We start from the raw sequence: 18,639 nt of genomic DNA, 5'->3' as shown, positions 1-18,639 counted from the left end.
TCACTATCCATGGCATGCCCTCGTCTCTGGGAGGAGAGCAGGATCCTGAAGATCTACACTCAATGCTGTAGAGACAGCGCCATTTCTGAAAGGTCCATGAAACCATGAGCACTACCTCGTCATTCCTTTATTTATAACCACGTTAACAATTACAGCACGGAAACAGGCCATCTCGGCCCTCCTAGTCCATGCCAAACGCTTACTCTCACCTAGTCCCACTGACCCGCACTCAGCCCATAACCCTCCTTTTTGCACTAGTTATTTTGTACTTTTTAGAGAAGTCTTGTCTTTGCACTGCGCTGCTGCTGCAACACAACAAATTTCACATCATGTAATGAACTTGGTACTGAATTGTCTCTGCAGGAGGCAGAGAAAAATGTTAGATCCATTTATCAATGCTCGATGTATTCTCCAGCTTGAGCTTCTTTACGGGTTTGTGATAGCTCAGGTCACAGCTCGTGCGGGTCAAAGATGACCTGCGACTCGGGACCGCTGGTGTTTACAGGATTCGGAGCAGTGTATATCGGCCAGATGGGATGTATGGTGCAAACCCGTATCAAGGAGCATTGGAGGTGTATCTATTTGGGTTACCTGGAGAAATCGGTGGTAGCAGAACACTGCATTCACAATGACCATAGGATTAACTTCGACAGGACAAAACGATTGTGCTGTGCCAATGGCTTTTGGGACCATCGGGTGAAGGAAACCATTGAAATAAAACCGGAGGAAAAATTTTAACAAAAGCACAGGTCTTACTCTAAGTAAGAACTGGAAATTGATTGTAAACAAGCTAGGACAGCGGAAACCAGATTGGATGAGGACTAACCAATCAGGAGGGACGGACGATGGGGTATAAATACCACCAGATTAGACAACCTCAGGCATCATCCCTGATGAAGATGGCATAGTTTGTCATCAAAATGTTGGTTATAATCGACACCCGTACCCGCTGGAAGCTCGTGAAGAGTTTATTCATCATATACATGGGGAAAGCACAAGATCCTTTTTCATTTTATTGGAGACATTATCATACTTTGATTTATGGTCCACAGGTTTCACTTCACAATTCCTGAAGTGCCCCAGTTGTTGATTATTTGGGAGTGTGGTGAGGCAAATTGATGGGGATTATTCAGGTTAGATCAGGCCTCACTACAATCAGTCACAATCAGAATCAGGCTTAATATGTTATGAAATCTGCTGTCTTTGCAGCAGCAGAACAATATATGATCATAGAGACAAAAACATAAATCACAGCAATATATCTATCAAATAGCCAAATGAAATAGGTAGTGCAAAAATAGAAAAATAAGTACTGAGTAGTGTTGATGGGTTCAATGCCCATTCAGAAATTGGATGGCAGAGGGGAAGAAGCTGTTCCAAAATCAGTGAGTGTGTGTCTTCGGGCTTCTGTACCCCCTTCCTGATGGTGGCAATGAGGCTAAGGCATGACCTGGGTCATTTAGTCATGACTGAAATATTTACTGGATGCAATACTTTAACAAGTCGCAATTCACTTTACATTGGTTACATACAATGTGGCTAGATTCCATGCCATTTACATGTTACAGTAAACAATACAAGGCAAGCAGAATTATAGCAGATCTTATGAGAATAAAATGGTGCCAATTGTTTAAAGCAAATGGTGAAGAAAGGTGGCAGCTCCACCGAAGATAAGGAAGTCTTGGTGGAAGAGAATAAATCATCAATCAATCACAGGATGCAGAGGTTAAAAATCCCTGGTCTGTTGAGCCAAAAGAGACCTTTCTAAAAAGGAAATACATGGATAAATTACTTGCAAGCAACAAGGACAGAGATGGCTTGCCATTTCAATCCCACCGTTTTTCAGCCAGGGTTTGAAAGGCATTGCAAAGAGATTTCTTTCTCAGGTCAATCAGTGGTATATGTACTATAAAAGATTTCCATATCTCTCATGAAGAATGATATGCTGCTTCACAAGCATATCTACGAAAGAGGTGGAAGTGGAAGAACCTTGCATGCAGTCAGATTTGTGGTTCTATTACAACTGAGAAAGTATTAGCTAAATGTTGAACTCAGATTATAAAGCCTCAGTGGCCACTTTATTAGGTACCTCCAGTACTCGATAAAGTGGCCACTGGGAGTATGTTTGCGGTCTTCTGCTGCTGTTGACCATCCACTTCAAGATTTGATGTGTTGTGCATTCAGGGACGCTGTGGTAACACATGGTTATTTGAGTTACTGTCACCTTCCCGTCAGCTTGAACCAGTCTGGGCATTCTCCTCTGACCTCTCTCATTAACAAGGCAGCTTTGCCATTCACTGCATGTTTTTTGATTCTTCCACCATTCTCTGTAAACTCTAGAGACTGCTGTGTGTGAAATTCTGAGGAGATCAGCTTCCTCAATGTGCTCAAACGCATGGAAATAGTTCAACTAGCTCAAAGAGCGTTAAATATAAACGAAAGAACTGCAGGCAGTAGTGGTGCCAACATCAACAAGTTTGGCAAACTGTCACCAGGGTTTGCTGCTGGCAATCCAGGTGTTTGTCTCAAACTTACTGCTTCATGCCACGTGAAGACAATGAAAGTACCTGAAAAGTGGAACACTCAACCTTTGTTAACCCACAGTTGCCATGGGTACAGGCTGGCCGCACCACTTAATGGAAATTGTTGTTAAAATTTCCACGTGTACTTTTCCAACCAAGTGGACATTATTCTATTATACTGCTGACTTGTGACCTATAGATGGCGAAAAGGCCGTGGAGAACTTGAAACGGAGTCTCTCGCAGAAGGATACCAAGCCTCTAACCTGCCCTTGTTGCCAAAATGCTTACATGACTGATCCAACTGAGTTCCCAGTTGGTGAAGATCCCTAATTGGAAATGAGCGAGTCAGCAATGGTAATAGCATTGGACATCAATGGTGGGTGGTGAGACTCTCTCGTTAGAAGTGGTCATTGTCTGGCGGTTCATTGACATTAAGAGTACTTTCTACTCATCAGCCATGCCCGGATCAAATCAATTGACGTGGTAGGTTAAGTGGCCACTGTAAATTACTCGTAGTGATCAAGTCAGCAGGAGATGGGATGGAGTTGATGAGAATGCGAGGAGAATAAAAATTGAGATTAATGTAATGAAGTTCAAAAGTAAATTTATTATGGAAGTGCATCCACAGTATGTCACCATATCCTACTCCAAGATTCATTCTCATGCAGGCATTCACAGTACATACAAAGGAACACAATAGAATCAATGAAAAGCCACTCAGAACAAAGACAGACAAACCAGCTATGCACAAAGAAAACAAATAATAAAAAATAAATACACAAATAAATAAGCAATACATATTGAGTACACGAGTTGTAGTGTGAATGGGCCGCTGATGGTCAGTGTGCGGTTAACCAAAAGGCCTGTGTTCACTCTGCACCTTTTAGTGACTGTGACTGCTGTCTTATTTCACTCGGGCATGTGCTGCTTCATTTCCTGAGGAGCTACAAATGGAATTCCAAAATGTTCAATCATAACTGTACTGTACATACCTACTAAGACCCAATGATGGATGAAAGGTCATAGATTACACATTTTAAGATTACTGTGCCTGGCAATATGCCCTGAGAAACTCCAGCACTCATGTCCTGGGGTAGTGATGATTGACCTCCAACTATCATAATCCTTTTGATGTTCCTTTCCATGTCTTGAGGTGCATCAGGCAGTAATCTTGTTTCTTTTGCAATTTTGTCTTTTTTTTTTACAAGGTCGAGTTGCTAGTTTTGTGTTCAGTCCAGCACTGATGGAAGATGTGTCGGATTTGAACCTGGGGCCGTCCGCCTCAAAGACCGGTGTGGACGCCACTACACCACCGGCTGGCTAATCTTTTGGGACAGGAATAATTCCAACCATTGCGATGCTTGCCCTTTGATTTCATTTTTTTACCAGGGCTTTTTGGTGCTGCTTTTGGTCCGATGTTACCTTGACACCAAAGTCAGGCACTCTTGCTTCTGCTCAGGAACTTCACTTGTGCTGAGTCTAGTGAAAACTAGTCCTGGCACGGGAAAGCCACTGAGATCCATGTAGAACACCAGGCTCTGTAAAAATGACACGCTCTGACAGAGCATGCTCTCCATTGCTCTCCGCACATTTGGCAATCCTGCAATCCTCTGTGAGCTCACTCAGCTGCCGGTCATTATTGGATGAATTAGCTGCTGACTGCACCGATCCAGTTACTGCTATGTTCCGATGAACATGGCCTCAAACTCTAGAAGGAGAGTTGTCCAGGCATTGGAGCATGGCAGGAACTCTACCTACAGAAGATCAACAAACCTCCAACACCAATGGCCTAAAGATCTTTAGACCCTGGAAATGTACAGGTTTCAGAGAACTGGTATCAGAATCCGGATCAAAATTAGCTTTAATATCACCAGCATACATTGTGAAATTTGTCGTCTTTCTGGCAGCAGTACAATGTTCATAATAATGGAAAGAAAAAACCGCGAATTACAGTGAATAGTTAAATAAATTTAAGTAATGCAAAAATAGAAATAAAAAAGTAGTGAGGTAGTGTTCATGGGTTCAATGTCCATTCGGAAATCAGATGGCAGAGGGAAAGAAGCTGTTCCTGAATCACTGAGTGTGTGCCTTCAAGCTTCTGTATCTCTTTAGCGTTGGTAGTATGAGAACAAGACATGACCTGGGTGATGGGGGTTCTTAATGATGGATGCTGACTTTCTGAGATATCGCTCTGTTGGCTAGAAAGAACTATAGTCTACAAATCAGTGTATTCCGACGAATCAAGGACAGTGGAGGTAGGCAAAAGGAACTACAATCTACAAATCAGTGGACTTGGATGAATGAAGGACGGGGGAGTAGACAAACCAATTGTGTTTGTTTCTCCCCATTTTCTCAGGCTTCCTTGCAGTCCCCTCATTTTGTGAACTCTGAACCTATTCTCGCTCTGGGATCATCCAATCGGAGCAACTGAATGTGGACACAAAAAGCTTCAGGCAACGGCCTGCTAAACCAGTGATCATTCTCAGACAACTTTATTGTTAAAGTGGCAGATATATCAGAGGAGTCATCTGTAATCTCGTTAAACTCAGTGTCTGGGTCACCTAGCTTTGACTGGCTTGAACCAGTTAGTGCTGAAAGGAACAAAGGCACAAGGCTGGGGGCAGAGACCATAGAACGATATTGTTGGTAGCCCTGGACTAGACCCAGTAAAAGGTGACCCCGGTAGGTCAGGTAACCTTGAGCCAATGGGATGGAGATCTTTCCTGTGTGATACCTTTTCCCTTCATTGGCTGTTCATGGAGGGTCAGGAAATTCTAGTGGGGTGCACATAGCTAGTTAGCTTGTGAACCCATGTGCTTTTTAGTTGAGACAATAAAGGTAACTTGTCGGTAAGTACAGGTTCTCTCTGTGCGTCTCTGATCATTATTACTAAGGGTTGTCCCTGGTCCTCCTGATCCAAAGATATTAATCTTAGGATCAGCTCCTTGAAGACAATACCTTGATCACTTTGGGGGACAGTGCACCTGCGGAGGTTCTGTGCTGCTCTTTTCGCCCATGAGCGAAAATTCTGCTCACCATTCTGCTCTCTTTTTGCACCAAGTTTTAATATACTTCTTGTGGTTACTTGTAGTCATTTTTTTGTATTGCACTGTACTGTTGCTGCAAAACAGCAAATATTACGACGTATGTTAGTAATAATAAGCCTGATTCTGATTTATCTGCCCTGCTTCCAGGAACTGCATGCTCACTGAGCCCACCACACACAGCTAATTGGCAAAATGGCAGCACCCCTTGCCAAAACTGCTCATGGTAGCTGGGAGTGACCAGCAAACTTCTGGGGTTCATTGCAGGGTGTTTTGTCATGGGCGAGAGCACTCCCTTCAATAGCTCACCTTGATGAGTGAGGGCACTCTGAAAACAGTGCGCCCTACACTTGGCTGATGTGTATCCCAAATCAGAAAATGTGACCTAATTTCAGCTGCAAACTCTTCAGGGCAAGCACAGCCCAATGGATAATGTCACTCCAGAGCTTTTCTGTCAGGCAAATATCTCACACCTGCTGCTTTTGTTCTGCAATCAAAGGAAGTCAAGTCATAAGTTGTGAACTAGGTTCTCCTCTTGAAGTAACTGCCTTTTTATGATTTGCAGCTGAAAGCGAAAATAAAACAAATGTCACTATTGATCTGACACCTTTTTATTCCAAGCAAAAAATTCCTACCTAATTTGCATTGAGATTACTTTAGTTAACTAAACTGTAATCTGATTTGTATGATCAGTACTATAATCTCCTTTTCCATTACAATTATAGGCTATCAACGGCTTATGCCAGTTTTGTTGATAACTTTGATGTTTTATGGAGCACTAAGATTAAATCTTGACATGGTTTGAAGTGTTGTTGGGGAGGGTTTGAGGTGGAAGTGAGTGGTTGCTTGACTCTCAGTCTTATTCCTGAATCATTTTCTGTGTGATTATCTTTATTGTTTGTAGCAGAGAGTGGATCGTTCTTCTGAAATGTACCGGAGAAGATGTCTAATTTACTGGGTGAAGTGAAATGCTCAATATTAGAGACATTAAACCATCTGTGGTGCCACTGAATCTGTTTCATTCGATTAACTGTGATGAATGTTAACAACGTTCAGTGAAGAGTAAACAATATAATTCACTAGAGCAATCATGGTTCAAAACATATCCAAAATGCTGAATTTGATCATGCATTTTGACTGTTGTTTTAAAAGTTTATTTATTGCGTCAACGAGCTGTGTACTAAAATGATCCCAAATTCTATTCGTAAATCAAAAATAAGAAAATGCAGATGCTGAAAGTCTGCAATAAAAAGAGAAAGTGCCAGAAACAGTCAGAATCTGTGGAAAGAGAAAAAGAGTTAACTTTTCAGGACTGGATCCTATAATCGTGGGATTATTAGAGGTTCTGGAACTTAAGAGCAGAACACAGATTTTATGGGAAGCAATCCATCAGCAGGCACTGGCTCTCTCAGGCTGACGTTAATGATGTAAACACTGAGCCATCAGTAAAATAAATATAGTCTTGGCTAGGAACTAAATGCCAGCAGCTGGGACACCAATGATGGAATCAATTTATTTGTCCTCCAGCATAAATTATCTGAGCTCAAAATTCAATAAAGGATATTTAAAAAAAGAATGATGGTCCAACTTGCTTTTTTAACCTCTTTGCTAAAGGATTCCACAAAATCCCTGCTTTGCCTGCAGCAAGAACATCGGTGACTGCACTACTTCATGTAAACCGGTTTGCTCTGAAATGCAGGAGGTGATTTTTGGATGCTGGGCTAAATCAGAACTGGTGCAAGATTGCAAACCCCACTTACTTCCACAAAAATTGTAGGCCAATCATAAATCCCTACCGAAGTGCTTTGAGATTTGGTTAATTCACTTCCCCAGCTGAACCAACTGTCAAAAGTGCTATAATCACAGATATCTCCGACAGTCACTCAAGAATTATTCAGAAAAAAATCAAAAATTATACGCTGAACGAGAATATATCTAAATATTTTAAAATAAATAAATGCATTTAAATTAACCAATTTAAATGAAATATAAACTGCTTTATTCTTAACTTTCTGCCTCACTACCATACTTCTACATTGAAATGAATAAGCTTGCTGTACTTGCAGCAAGTGGCTTGCCTATTTCAATGGGCAGAATTAAGATCTGGAAGCAGCAGGAACGCATGCATGCACTGCTACTAAACTCTCCAAGAAGTCCAACACTGCAGCACCATCAGATAATTCCTGGTTAACAATGCAACAAAAAATTAAGGACTTCCATGTATTTTATTATGGAACTACTGACCCTTAGAAAAAGATCTGAGTGTTTGGTTTCCTCCTGTACCACAGAGTGGAAAACAATTGACAGGAGATGACACAGCAAAATGTTTGTGCTCCTGGGCTAATGATCATGAATCACGAGTTCAAATGGCAGAGGAGCAACTGGCAAAATTAAATGCAGGTTTTTAAATATGCCAACAATAAACATCTAGTACCAATTGTGTTGAACTGGACCATCAGAAAGGCGTAATAGCCTGACACAGAACACACTCATGAAATCATTTCTTTCTGCCAACATTCCAAATGAACATCTTCCCTAGTTATCTCCCACTACAGTGACATGAATGCTATACTGACAGGAAGAAGTAGATCTGTGAGTCTTCAAAATTGACTCTGGCATAATGGCCAAAATTGGTAAACAAAGATCCTGACCATTAACTTCTCCTTCCTCCCTCAGATGCTTCAACACCTGTTACAGCGTATCACTCACTGCACTCAGAATCAGGTTCAATATCACCTGCGTATGTCATGAAATTTGTTGTTTTATTACACAGCAATAACCCCTATAAATTACAATAATATATAAAAAATAAAATTAAATAAGTAGTGCAAAATGAGATAGCACGGAAGTGTTCATGGGTTCATTGTCCATTCAGAAACTGATGGCAGAGGGGAAGAAGCTGTTCCTGAGAAGTTGAATGTGGGTCTTCAAGCCCCTGTGCCTCCTCATTGATGATAGCAGTGAGAAGAGGACGTGTCCTGGGTGATGGGGGTCCTTAGTGATGAAAGCCGCCTAATTTGTCCTTGATGCTGAGGAGGCTAGTGCCCCTGATGGTTACAATTTTCTGCAGCTTTTTCTGATCTTGTGCGATGGATCCTCCCTACGAGATGGTAATGCTCTCCATGGTACATCTGTAAAAATTTGCAAGAGTGTTTGCTGACATACCAAGTCTCCCCAAACTCCTAATGAGTTGTAGCAGGCCAGGCAGCATCTATAGGGAGAAGCACTGTTGACGTTTCAGGCCAAGACCCTTCATCAGCAGGGTCAGTCCTGATGAAGGGTCTCGGCCGGAAACGTCGACAGTGCTTCTCCCTATAGATGCTGCCTGGCCTGCTGTGTTCCACCAGCATTTCGTGTGCGTTGCTTCAACTTCCAGCATCTGCAGAGTTCCTCATGTTTCCTAATGAGTTGTGCCTTGTTTGTAATTGGGCCCAGGATAGATCCTCAAAGATGTTGACACCCAGGAACTTGAATCTGCTCACTCTTTGATTCCCCAGTGAAAACTGGTGTGTGCTCCCCTGACTTACCCTTCCTGCAGTCTACAATCAATTTCTTGGTCTTATTGACATCGAGTGCAAGGTTGTTCCTGTGACACCACTCACCCAGCTGACAGATCTTCCTTGTCACCATCTGAAATTCTGCCAGCTTTAGTGGCCTCGGCAGCATGTTTACAGATGGTGTTTGTGCTGTGCCTAGCCACACGGTCGTGGGTGTAGAGAGAGTAGAGCAGTGGGCTAAGCACGCATCCTTGAGGTGTGCCAGTGTTGATAGTCAGCAAAGAGGAGATGTTAATTCCGACCTGCAGACTGTGGCCTGCTGGTGATGAAGTCGAGGATCCAATTGCAGAGGGAGGTGCAGAGGCCCAGGTTTTGGAGCTTTTTGATTCTGAGGGAATGGTAGTGTTGAGGCTGAGATGTAATCAATAAACATGTTACTATTGCCCAGCTGATCCAAGCAGAGTGGAGGTCCAGTGAGACTGCATCTGCAGTGGGTCATTAAATGCAGCTAAAATGATCTGAAGTTCCATTAACCTTTGAATTTCCACTATGTAAAAAAAAATTCAAAGTCACATACAAAACTTCACAAATTTGCCAATTATCTCACGAGAAAGATGGTGCAAAAAGCATGTTTCTTACATTGCTATTTCAATATCCTAGACCTACAGCTTCCTATTAACACTGGAAGTGTTCACACCAATGGCCTGCAGCAATTTACAAAGGTGACTTGTTCATTGTTCTTTCCAAATCCCATTTACGAATTACAATGTTCCCAATCCACAGTTTTAATGCAGTGGTCTGCGTGCTGTCTGTGTGGAACCTGTACATGGGCTCCACCTTCCTCCCTCCCCTCAAAGGCATGTTGGCAGGATAATTAAATTACTCCTGGTCAAGGTAAGTGAGAAAAGAAACAAGTAGAACTGATGGGCATACAAGAGAGGATCAATTGCAGGTCTGTGGGAAAGTAATGAGGGAGATTGGGAGCTGGAACTGACCCAAAAGGGTGAACAGCCTTCCTCTGTGTATAAATCGTAAAACTTGTTAACATTTGTTTCCACTACCGCCTTCATTTTCATTTAATAAAATATTGCTTCACTTGTAATGCCACTGTGACACTGTAATTTCCTTTGGGATCAATAAAGTATCTATCTATCTAAAAGCTCAATCAAACTAAAACTAACACTGAACCACTGAGGAAAATGCCAGGGCCAGTGACAAAGACCTGGTGAAAGAGCAAGGTATCAGTTTCGGATACCCTCTCTCAGTTTAAACTGATTTATGATTCATTGTTCTTAATGCTTTTATACTTATTCATACCAAATCAATAAATAACAATAGTTAAAACCATATTTTACAACCTTAATAGCAGTGTGCAATTAACTTTTACCCCAAAGCATAGTTAGACAGCCCCGCATGTGCATTTGGCTCTCAGTTTAAGCAACATGGCTACGCTTTGTTTAATGATGGAGAAATCTCAACAAACCTGTCTTTCGGGATCTCACTGTTCCAACAGTTGGGTACAAAGATGTTCGATACAAAACCCTGCAGCTGGATCTGAATAAAGATATTGCACAGTACTGCATGATTAACAGTTCTAGGATAAGCTTGGTGCTCTATGTGTTGAGGAACGCGGTGAGGTAGCTCTATTCCTATTGGATGAAGGATGATAAACTGGAGGGAATAGTATGTCATAAAGCAATTGACCTAATTACTAATGAAAGCATTATTCACAATGACTCAAGAATATGATAACAGATCATACAGTGCGTTTGCAAATATATATTTTTAAATACACAAACATGTGCAAGAGACCCTCAGGATATTTGTCATTACTGCATTTTTTAAATTTAACAAACCTGGGTAGCAACACTGTAAAAGTGCTGTTAACCATCTTTGTTCCCAAGACAAAAAGCCATCTCCTCTCATTCCAATACCTCAAGCAGCAAAAATCCTCGCACAAATAAAAGGACTTAAAATTTATTTATGTATTGAAAGAGCCTGAAGCTGTTCCATGGTGTTTTATAATCTATCAATCAATGGACGGCATCAAATGCTGTCACTGTTGTCATGGAGGCAGCCACCAATATGCACAAGCAAGTTTCCAGAAGAACAAAGATTGATCTTTTTTTGGTCCTAATTAAGGGATGAATATTGCCGGGACAGAAGCAGAGTTTCTTGCGTTGCATAAAATGAGATATTTTGCAGTTATCTGGCCAGGCAGCCGAAACCTTGGTAAAACAAGAGACTGTGCTTTTGGCAATACATGAATGAACTGGCAAAGCACTCAGATGTCAGCGTAGATTGTGTGTGTTGTTACAACCCACAAAACCTCCACCCCAAGAATTGAAAGTGCAATCAAAGAAATAAGGTGGTGATTCTGCACGTGGCGTCTTTGCAGTGATCTCTTGTTGAAACCTGCAATTGGATTTCCCACAGTCATGCAACCCAGGCTTCAGATTGGAATTCCAAAAGCCTTTCCAGTCCACCTGTAAAATGTGTAGATCCTGAACTTGCAAGGCCACAGAAGCTGCTTAGGAATAGGTTGCTCATGAGCACGTTCGCCTTCTATTAGAACACATCTCAATTCCATCCACCCGCCTTTGCTTACTTAACTCTTGACAAACTTACCCAACTAACTCTGCCAATCTCGGTCCTGAAAGTTACGCTCGTCTCGGAGCGCCACGGAGTGGTGAGTGCGACAATATTGAAGAGCAGGGTGTTCTGGAGTTCAGAGTTCAACTCTAGTGCTGTTCGGTAAGGAGTCTATGTACGTCCCCTCCCCATAGAGCACGTGGGTTCCCCCTCCCCCCCCCCCAGGTATTCCAGTTTCCTCCCACAGTCCAAAGATGTACTGGGTAGGTTGGTCGGCCATTGTAAAATTGTCCCACGGTTAGGTTAGGGTTAATCGGGGTTGTGGGGGGTTGCTAGGGTGATGTGGTTCCATGGGCTGGAAGGGTCTATTCCATGCTGGATCTCAATAAACCAAATAAATAAATCCAAAGACATCGAAGGATTTATAGTTTTCCCTCTGACCAGTGTGACAGTAAATATTTTCACATCTGATTCTTAATGACTAAGCTCTAATTTTAATGAACTTTATGAACCTAACAGTCATTCTAAATCTGATCTAGCAAATGCCTTTGTAGCTGAATTAGATCCCTGCCCAGTCTTCTAAAGTCAAGTGAAATACAAGCCAGGTTTATACAACAGTCCTTTTAAGTCGGATGAACATTGTGCTCTCTTAAAAGCGCAAGTACTTTTCCTAATTATTGCTGTCAAAATTCAGGTCAGTACTCCAAACAAGGTCTGAACAGATTGTACACAGCAGGACTTCCTTATTGTTACATCGTAGCCCCCTTCAGATAGCAATCCATAGTACTCCAATGGCTCTGCTTATTCATCTTTGTACCAGTGCACTAGCTTTTATAATTTCTGTGTGTGGACAACCACATCACTATTCCTCACCAGTTCCCATGTTATGCATCATTAGAAAGTGCCTGTTTTGTAAACAAAGTTGTTACCCACATGATTTCCTTACTTAACTCTATCTAGCAGTTTTAGCCATTGTCTATGTTCTATTACATAGGGTAAGTGGACTTAACAATACACAATTTTAGCCCTAAGTTCCACTTGTTTATCGTCGTGGCAGAACTATAACTTGGCTATTGATAAACCCTCAACATTAAGTTGTAAATGCTGGCCCAATTTTGAAGAGGTCTACAGGATTCCAAATTGCTCAGGATAATTGTATATTCTTAAATTGTGAACCTGTAGAATTATCTACTACTCCAAAGCAGACAGCATACAGGTGAGTGGGCATGCAAGTCCTTGGAAAATTGTTTTGAGAATTTACTACCTTAATTTTTCTTACCCTGGTTCAACCGACATGCCAGTGACATGCTACCACCCAGGTGCTGAAATCTATTTGTGCAATCAACCTTTGAAGTAGCTTGCTGCATGTAGCTTTTTCCAATGTGGAGAAAGCCCCAGGCGATGATGCTGTGAAATGGGAAGGCACCTTCAAAATATGACACCTTCTGTCGAAGATCAGAAAGATAGTTTCATCATGATAATGTCAGGAGGCCAGTAAACACAATAATGAACGAAAAAAAGAAAAACATCAAGCGGTAGATATTTAATCAATTAGTAACATAGAGCATTATACAGGCCTTTCAGCCCACAATTTTGTGCCAACATTTTAACCTACTCCAAGATCAACCTAAAATTTTCCTCCCATTTTTACTTCATCCACGTGCCAAATAGTTAACATACTAATGTTAAATTAGGATGAAAACTTGCTATTTTTCTTGTATTTTCCCTGTAACTTTCCTACGCTTCCTTGAATTTTATATATCCACCTATATACATGTACTTATTCATTGAATTTTCCAGCAATTACAGTACAGTTGCTTCTGTATTTTTCCTAGTAGTTTCTTAGTTTTCTTAAATCTAGTTATCTTATAGGCTAATTATTATCTCTAGTCTGAGTATGAGATGACCACAACTGCTTTTACCCTTGTTATTTCAGTTCTTTCTTTGTTCTTGTAACATTTAATAAAATGACGGTAAGCTAAAAGCTCTGTGCCTCTTTCTTCACTTCCAAAGAACCTCAGAATTACAAAAATATTAGAATCCAACTTACCCGAGTTAGATATAGCAGCAAAGTTCGGGACATTTCCGAGTCGTTTCAGCAAACTTGCAGACTCCTTGTTACCGTCACTTGACTTCAACCTCTGCAATCTCACTCTCTTTTGCAGAATGTGGTGTATCAAAAAGAAGTCAGTGAGCATGCAGCAAACTCAGGCATCTAGTTCAACTCCACAATCTACAGCGTTACAGGAACTCTTCAATCAATTACTTTCTTTAGCCACACTGCTACCCCTCAGAATAGGAAACAGCTACTGGCTGGACCTACAGTGGTACTAGAGGGCTTGTCTATGGAAACAACTTAATTTCTACCGTTAATCTCTCTTTTTCCTTTAGAAGGTGGATGGGTTCCGTCGGTGCCCTTGACCTTCAGCTGCACTCAAACTGCAGTTCTTTACGGTGGTATTTTCTACTCCCGGGTCTCACCAACCAGCCGTTTATCCCATGGGCGTGGCCAAAAGACGAGCGTGCTTTTGGGGTTCCGAGGCTTTGAGACCCTGTGGACGAGCTGATTCAATGCCGGTGCTGCTGGCATAAGCGCCAGGGGTAAAACGGAATATCAGGAACAGCAGATTAGCTGTCGGAGGTCTCTGTACTCACAAACCTCTCTCTCTCAACTCATATTGGTGGGGGGGGGGGGGTGGAGAGTTTGCTGCTGATTCTCAAGTCAGAGAACTCGAAAAAAGTGACACAGCAGACTTTAACACCATAAATCTAACATTTTTACCGTCATTCATTCTTTGGGGTACTCTTCTGTTTTTGTGGATGTCTGTGAAGAACAAGAATTTCAGGTTGTATATTATATAGCTTCTTTGAATACAACAAATATCATGCCCAGGAATGAATTTGCCAACCAAAGCTTCCTTTTGTTAACAAACTTTCATTCAACCAACTACAGATCTTGCATCATAACATCCATAGGACATTACAGATATGGTATGCTGACAAGAAGACTGCACCTGAAACTAGCCACCAACGAGCTCCTAGCACCAGATCCAAAACCTTGGCTATCTTTGTTTGACCAGCTGGTGCAACAGTGGGCCATTTTTTGTGAGCAGTTCCACATGAAGCCTGGCATCTGTGCAGTTAATCAACAGTGCTAAGATCTCCAAGCTACATTTCCAATTTACACTTATGTTGCAAGTAAAACCAAGGCACACATTGTGGATGAGTGGTGTCAGGCCTGCACAAGCAGGCTCCTCCCAGTCTCCACCCAACTAAAAGGAGACAACTGCTAGTTGGTTCCAACACATCACCCGCAGCCTATTTAAACCCAGCTCTCATACACAGTCCTTGTTCACTGATATGAACCAACCAGACTCAACCAGTTGCTTCTAGCCTTCAGTTATTTTGTTTGCTTGTCATGTTAAGTTTTGATTCTCTCTTGTCACCTGTTATTTTGCAGTTTATTATTTAAGTAATCACTCACTGCTAAAATGCCATCTATAAATTTGCTGATGATACAACCAGTGATGGAAGAATCTCAGATGGAGATGAGAGGGCGGACAGCAGTGAGATATACCAGCCAGTTGAGTGGTGTAGCTGCAACAGACTTGCACTCTGTGTCAGTGAGACCAAAAAGCTGATTGTGGACTTCAGGAAGGGTAAGAGGAAGGAACACATACCAATCCTCATAGAGGGATCAGAAGTGAAGAGAGTGAGCAGTTTCAAGTTCCTGGGTGTGAAGATCTGAAGATCTAACCTTGGTCCCAACATATTGATGCAGCTACAGAGAGGGCAAGACAGTGGCTATATTTGATTAGGAGTTTGTGGAGGTTTGGTTTGTCACCTAAAACAGTTGAGAACTTCTACAGATGTATTATGGAGAGCTTTCAGACAAGCTGCATCACTGTCTTGTATGGGTGGGGGGGGGGGGGTACTGCACAGGATCGAAAGCGACAGAAAAATGTAAAATTTATCAGCTCTATTTTGGGTGCTAGCCCCTACAGTATCCAAGACATTTTCAAAGAGCAGTGCCTCAAAAAGGGGGCATCCATTATTAGGGACCCCCATCACCCAGTACATGCTCTCTTCTCATTGTTACCATCAGGTAGGAGGTACAGAAGCCTGAAGGCACACACTCAGTGATTCAGGAACAGCTTCTTCCCCTCTGCCATCGATTCCCAAATGGACATTGAACCCATGAACACCACCTCATTTTTATTACTTTTGTTTTTGCACTATTTTTAATTTAAATATATCATATACATATACACTTACTGTAATTGATTTACTTATCTCTTTCAGTGTTACCGTGTATTGCACTGCACTGCTGCCACTAAGCTGACAAGTTTCAGGACATGTGCCGATGATGTTAAAACTGATTCTAAATCGTCTCCGCTGGGCCAGGCCTCCCCTACATTTCCTGACATGCTGCCCACCAGTTCTAATCATTGACTTTGCCAGCTACACCAACAAATCCATGGTAGACTATAGACAAATTCTAGGTACCTAAATGGCAGAACCAGACCAAAATACAACACATCGGTTTTTCGTTTCCAACCATTATGCATATTCCCCCTTATTTAATCTTGTGACTCGACAGAAAGGGAAGGACCCGATCTGATAATTATAATTTCAATTGACAAGAGGCAGACGACTAGTCCAATTAAACAGCAAAAGCTTTATGCACTTTGAGTCATTTGTTATTTCAACCCTTATAACGTGACACTTAATTACTTTAAAACAGGATTTTGCATTACTTGAGCAATTAAAACACATTGTTTACTGCATAAAGAATCAGTGCAGAACAACTAAATCACAGCACTGACAAAGCAAACGTCCAGGTGCTATCAGCATTCACGACACTCGTCCAATCAGTCCTCATCAAGGCCAACCGACACTAGTCCTCATGCAAATGCAGTTTGGCCCTCATTCACACAGTGTTACCCTGTGGCAGGGTTAGTGCAGTGAGAAAATTCCCGACATTCACACAGTACAGCTGAATCCCAGCTCTGGTCCATGTTCATTCACACAGTCTCTGCTGAGACAGTTGGGGGAAAGGTAGAATAAATGTCACCAACCACCTCAATGATACCAACCTCCAAATAATGAGCAAGGACCAAGCACAGCCCAGAAAGCTTCTCTCTCCCTATAATGTGGCCCTAGCTCAGCTCTCAATGCTCCTGCCCTTGCACGCACTGGAGGAAGTGTTAAGGTCACCTTGAGATAGGTCACCCTTACTTCTGACCTCCTGAAGTCCATCCTTGCCCTGAAGGAGAATCCCACCCCCCACCCCCGCCCCTCCCCCGCCATTGGCAACATCTGGCTCCCGTCCTCTCCACAACCTCATTCTTAGCAGAGTCCATCTTGGCTCCAAGAAACCCACTGTCACCAAGGAATCCATTGTTAATTGCCACCCAGCCCAACATGCTCACGGAGCCCCTGTCCTAGACTCACCTTGGCATCCTCCAACACTCCCACCCTGCCATCCACGCCCGGCTCCATTATGACCCTGCCTCTTCATCCGACCTCCGCCCTGTCGCTCTGCACTCGCCGGCTCCCGAACCCTCTCACATGGTCCCCCGGCGATCTCCATCGCATTAAAGCAAAGAGCCAGCGGCAACCAAATTGGGGCGAGCTCCCAGCACAGGCGCCTCTGTAGCCAGAGCCCAAGAACGTTCATATCCACCTGATAGCAAGAAGCGATTACATCAACCGGATCCCGTTTTTAAAGATGATTTAAAAACGAAGTTCTTGTGGGCGACCATTTCCAAATGAATGCAAACAACAAAATGAGAATATTTCCATTTTACATTTTCTTTTCATCTATGGCAAGGTTCTCTAAGGGCTACGTGCGAAACAAAATACGCTTTTTGATTCGTTTCTCCAAAGGCATTTAACAAGGACATCTCGATGGGTACGGGTGGTGGAGTGAGGGTTGCTAATGATAAAATGCCAGATGATTGAGTGGGACTGACTGAGGCAGACCGTTTGCACCGATCGGGGAGATACCGGTCATAATCCGCAATACTCACACTACCAGGCGTGAGATCATCCAGGATACCATGGCGAGAACTCGAGTTTGCGGCCGGCAGTGTGTCCCGAAGCTGGAGCCAGTGTTGTGTCCGGAGAGAGAGAGAGAGGATCCGCCGCAGCGGGCGCTGTCTCCAAGGCTGCGGCTGGCTCTACCTTTCCCCCGCACGGCGAATAGATACCAGGCGCAGTTCCGGCCGCTCAAGCACGGGCGAGCTGCTTTAAAGGGGAATGACGCAGGCGGCGACCTTCTTTGCTAGAAATTAAATAAATAACTTGGTTTTAGCCTTTGCTCACCGCCCTAATGGCCAAGTTTGTCCTGTCGCCGTGATACGTCTGTTGATGTTATCCCTGTTTCTCCCCGTTGGAGGAACGGCTTGCTATCTTTCTGTAAATCCGCAGTGATGTCATGCCAACCCACTGGTTACAGATCTAATCTTGTTAACGTTTTAGATGGTGGCTCGTTTCTTATCAGGTTCAAAGTCACAATAGTATTTACCTTAATGTTGACCGTTCTAACGGTGGAAGTGATTAGCCCCAACACATCAAACATCACGTCTTTAATCATCTAAGTGCATCAGTAGCTCTCCGTCGGCGCTAATCGCTTTATGCTCCCAGTATCTCTGTTCGTGTGCGTCCATTTAAAGCATCTGCTTTAGACCATAAGACTTAGGAGCACAATTAGGCAATTCGGCCCATCGAGTCTACTCCACCACCCCATCATGGCTGATTTATTATCCCTCTCAAACCCATCCCCCTGCCCTCTCCACATAGCCTTTAATGCCCTGACCAATCCAGAATTTATCAACCTCCGCTTGAAATATACCCAATGTCTTGGCCTCCACAACCACCTGTGGCAATGAAATTTCACAGGTTCTCCACTCTCTGGTGAAATTCCTCCTTATATCTGTTCCTCAGGGACACCCGTCGATTCTGAGCATGTGCCCTCTAGTC

General features: G+C 42.7%; 1 protein-coding gene across 3 annotated transcripts in view; it reads right to left on the bottom strand.

Annotated features, from left to right (window-relative positions):
* reep2 (receptor accessory protein 2) overlaps nucleotides 1-18,317 on the bottom strand; it is a 98,730-nt gene extending 80,413 nt beyond the window's left edge. For 2 of the 3 annotated variants that reach the window (XM_073067793.1, XM_073067794.1), the window contains exons 1-2: nucleotides 18,185-18,317; nucleotides 17,688-17,941 (exon numbers count right to left, since the gene is read on the bottom strand). In XM_073067793.1, coding sequence (XP_072923894.1) covers nucleotides 17,688-17,941; nucleotides 18,185-18,253 — 323 coding nt within the window. In that variant the 5' untranslated portion in view covers nucleotides 18,254-18,317. Of the gene's footprint in view, nucleotides 1-17,109; nucleotides 17,240-17,687; nucleotides 17,942-18,184 lie in introns of those variants that run through there. The other variant, XM_073067796.1, reaches the window with a different exon arrangement.
* Between the last annotated feature and the right edge of the window lie 322 nt (nucleotides 18,318-18,639).

This window comes from Hemitrygon akajei, chromosome 15, assembly GCF_048418815.1.
Source record: "Hemitrygon akajei chromosome 15, sHemAka1.3, whole genome shotgun sequence".
In the NCBI taxonomy this organism is placed as follows: Eukaryota; Metazoa; Chordata; class Chondrichthyes; order Myliobatiformes; family Dasyatidae; genus Hemitrygon; species Hemitrygon akajei.
The sequence above is the reverse complement of the archived record's forward strand: the minus strand, read 5'-3'. Positions and strand labels throughout refer to the sequence as shown.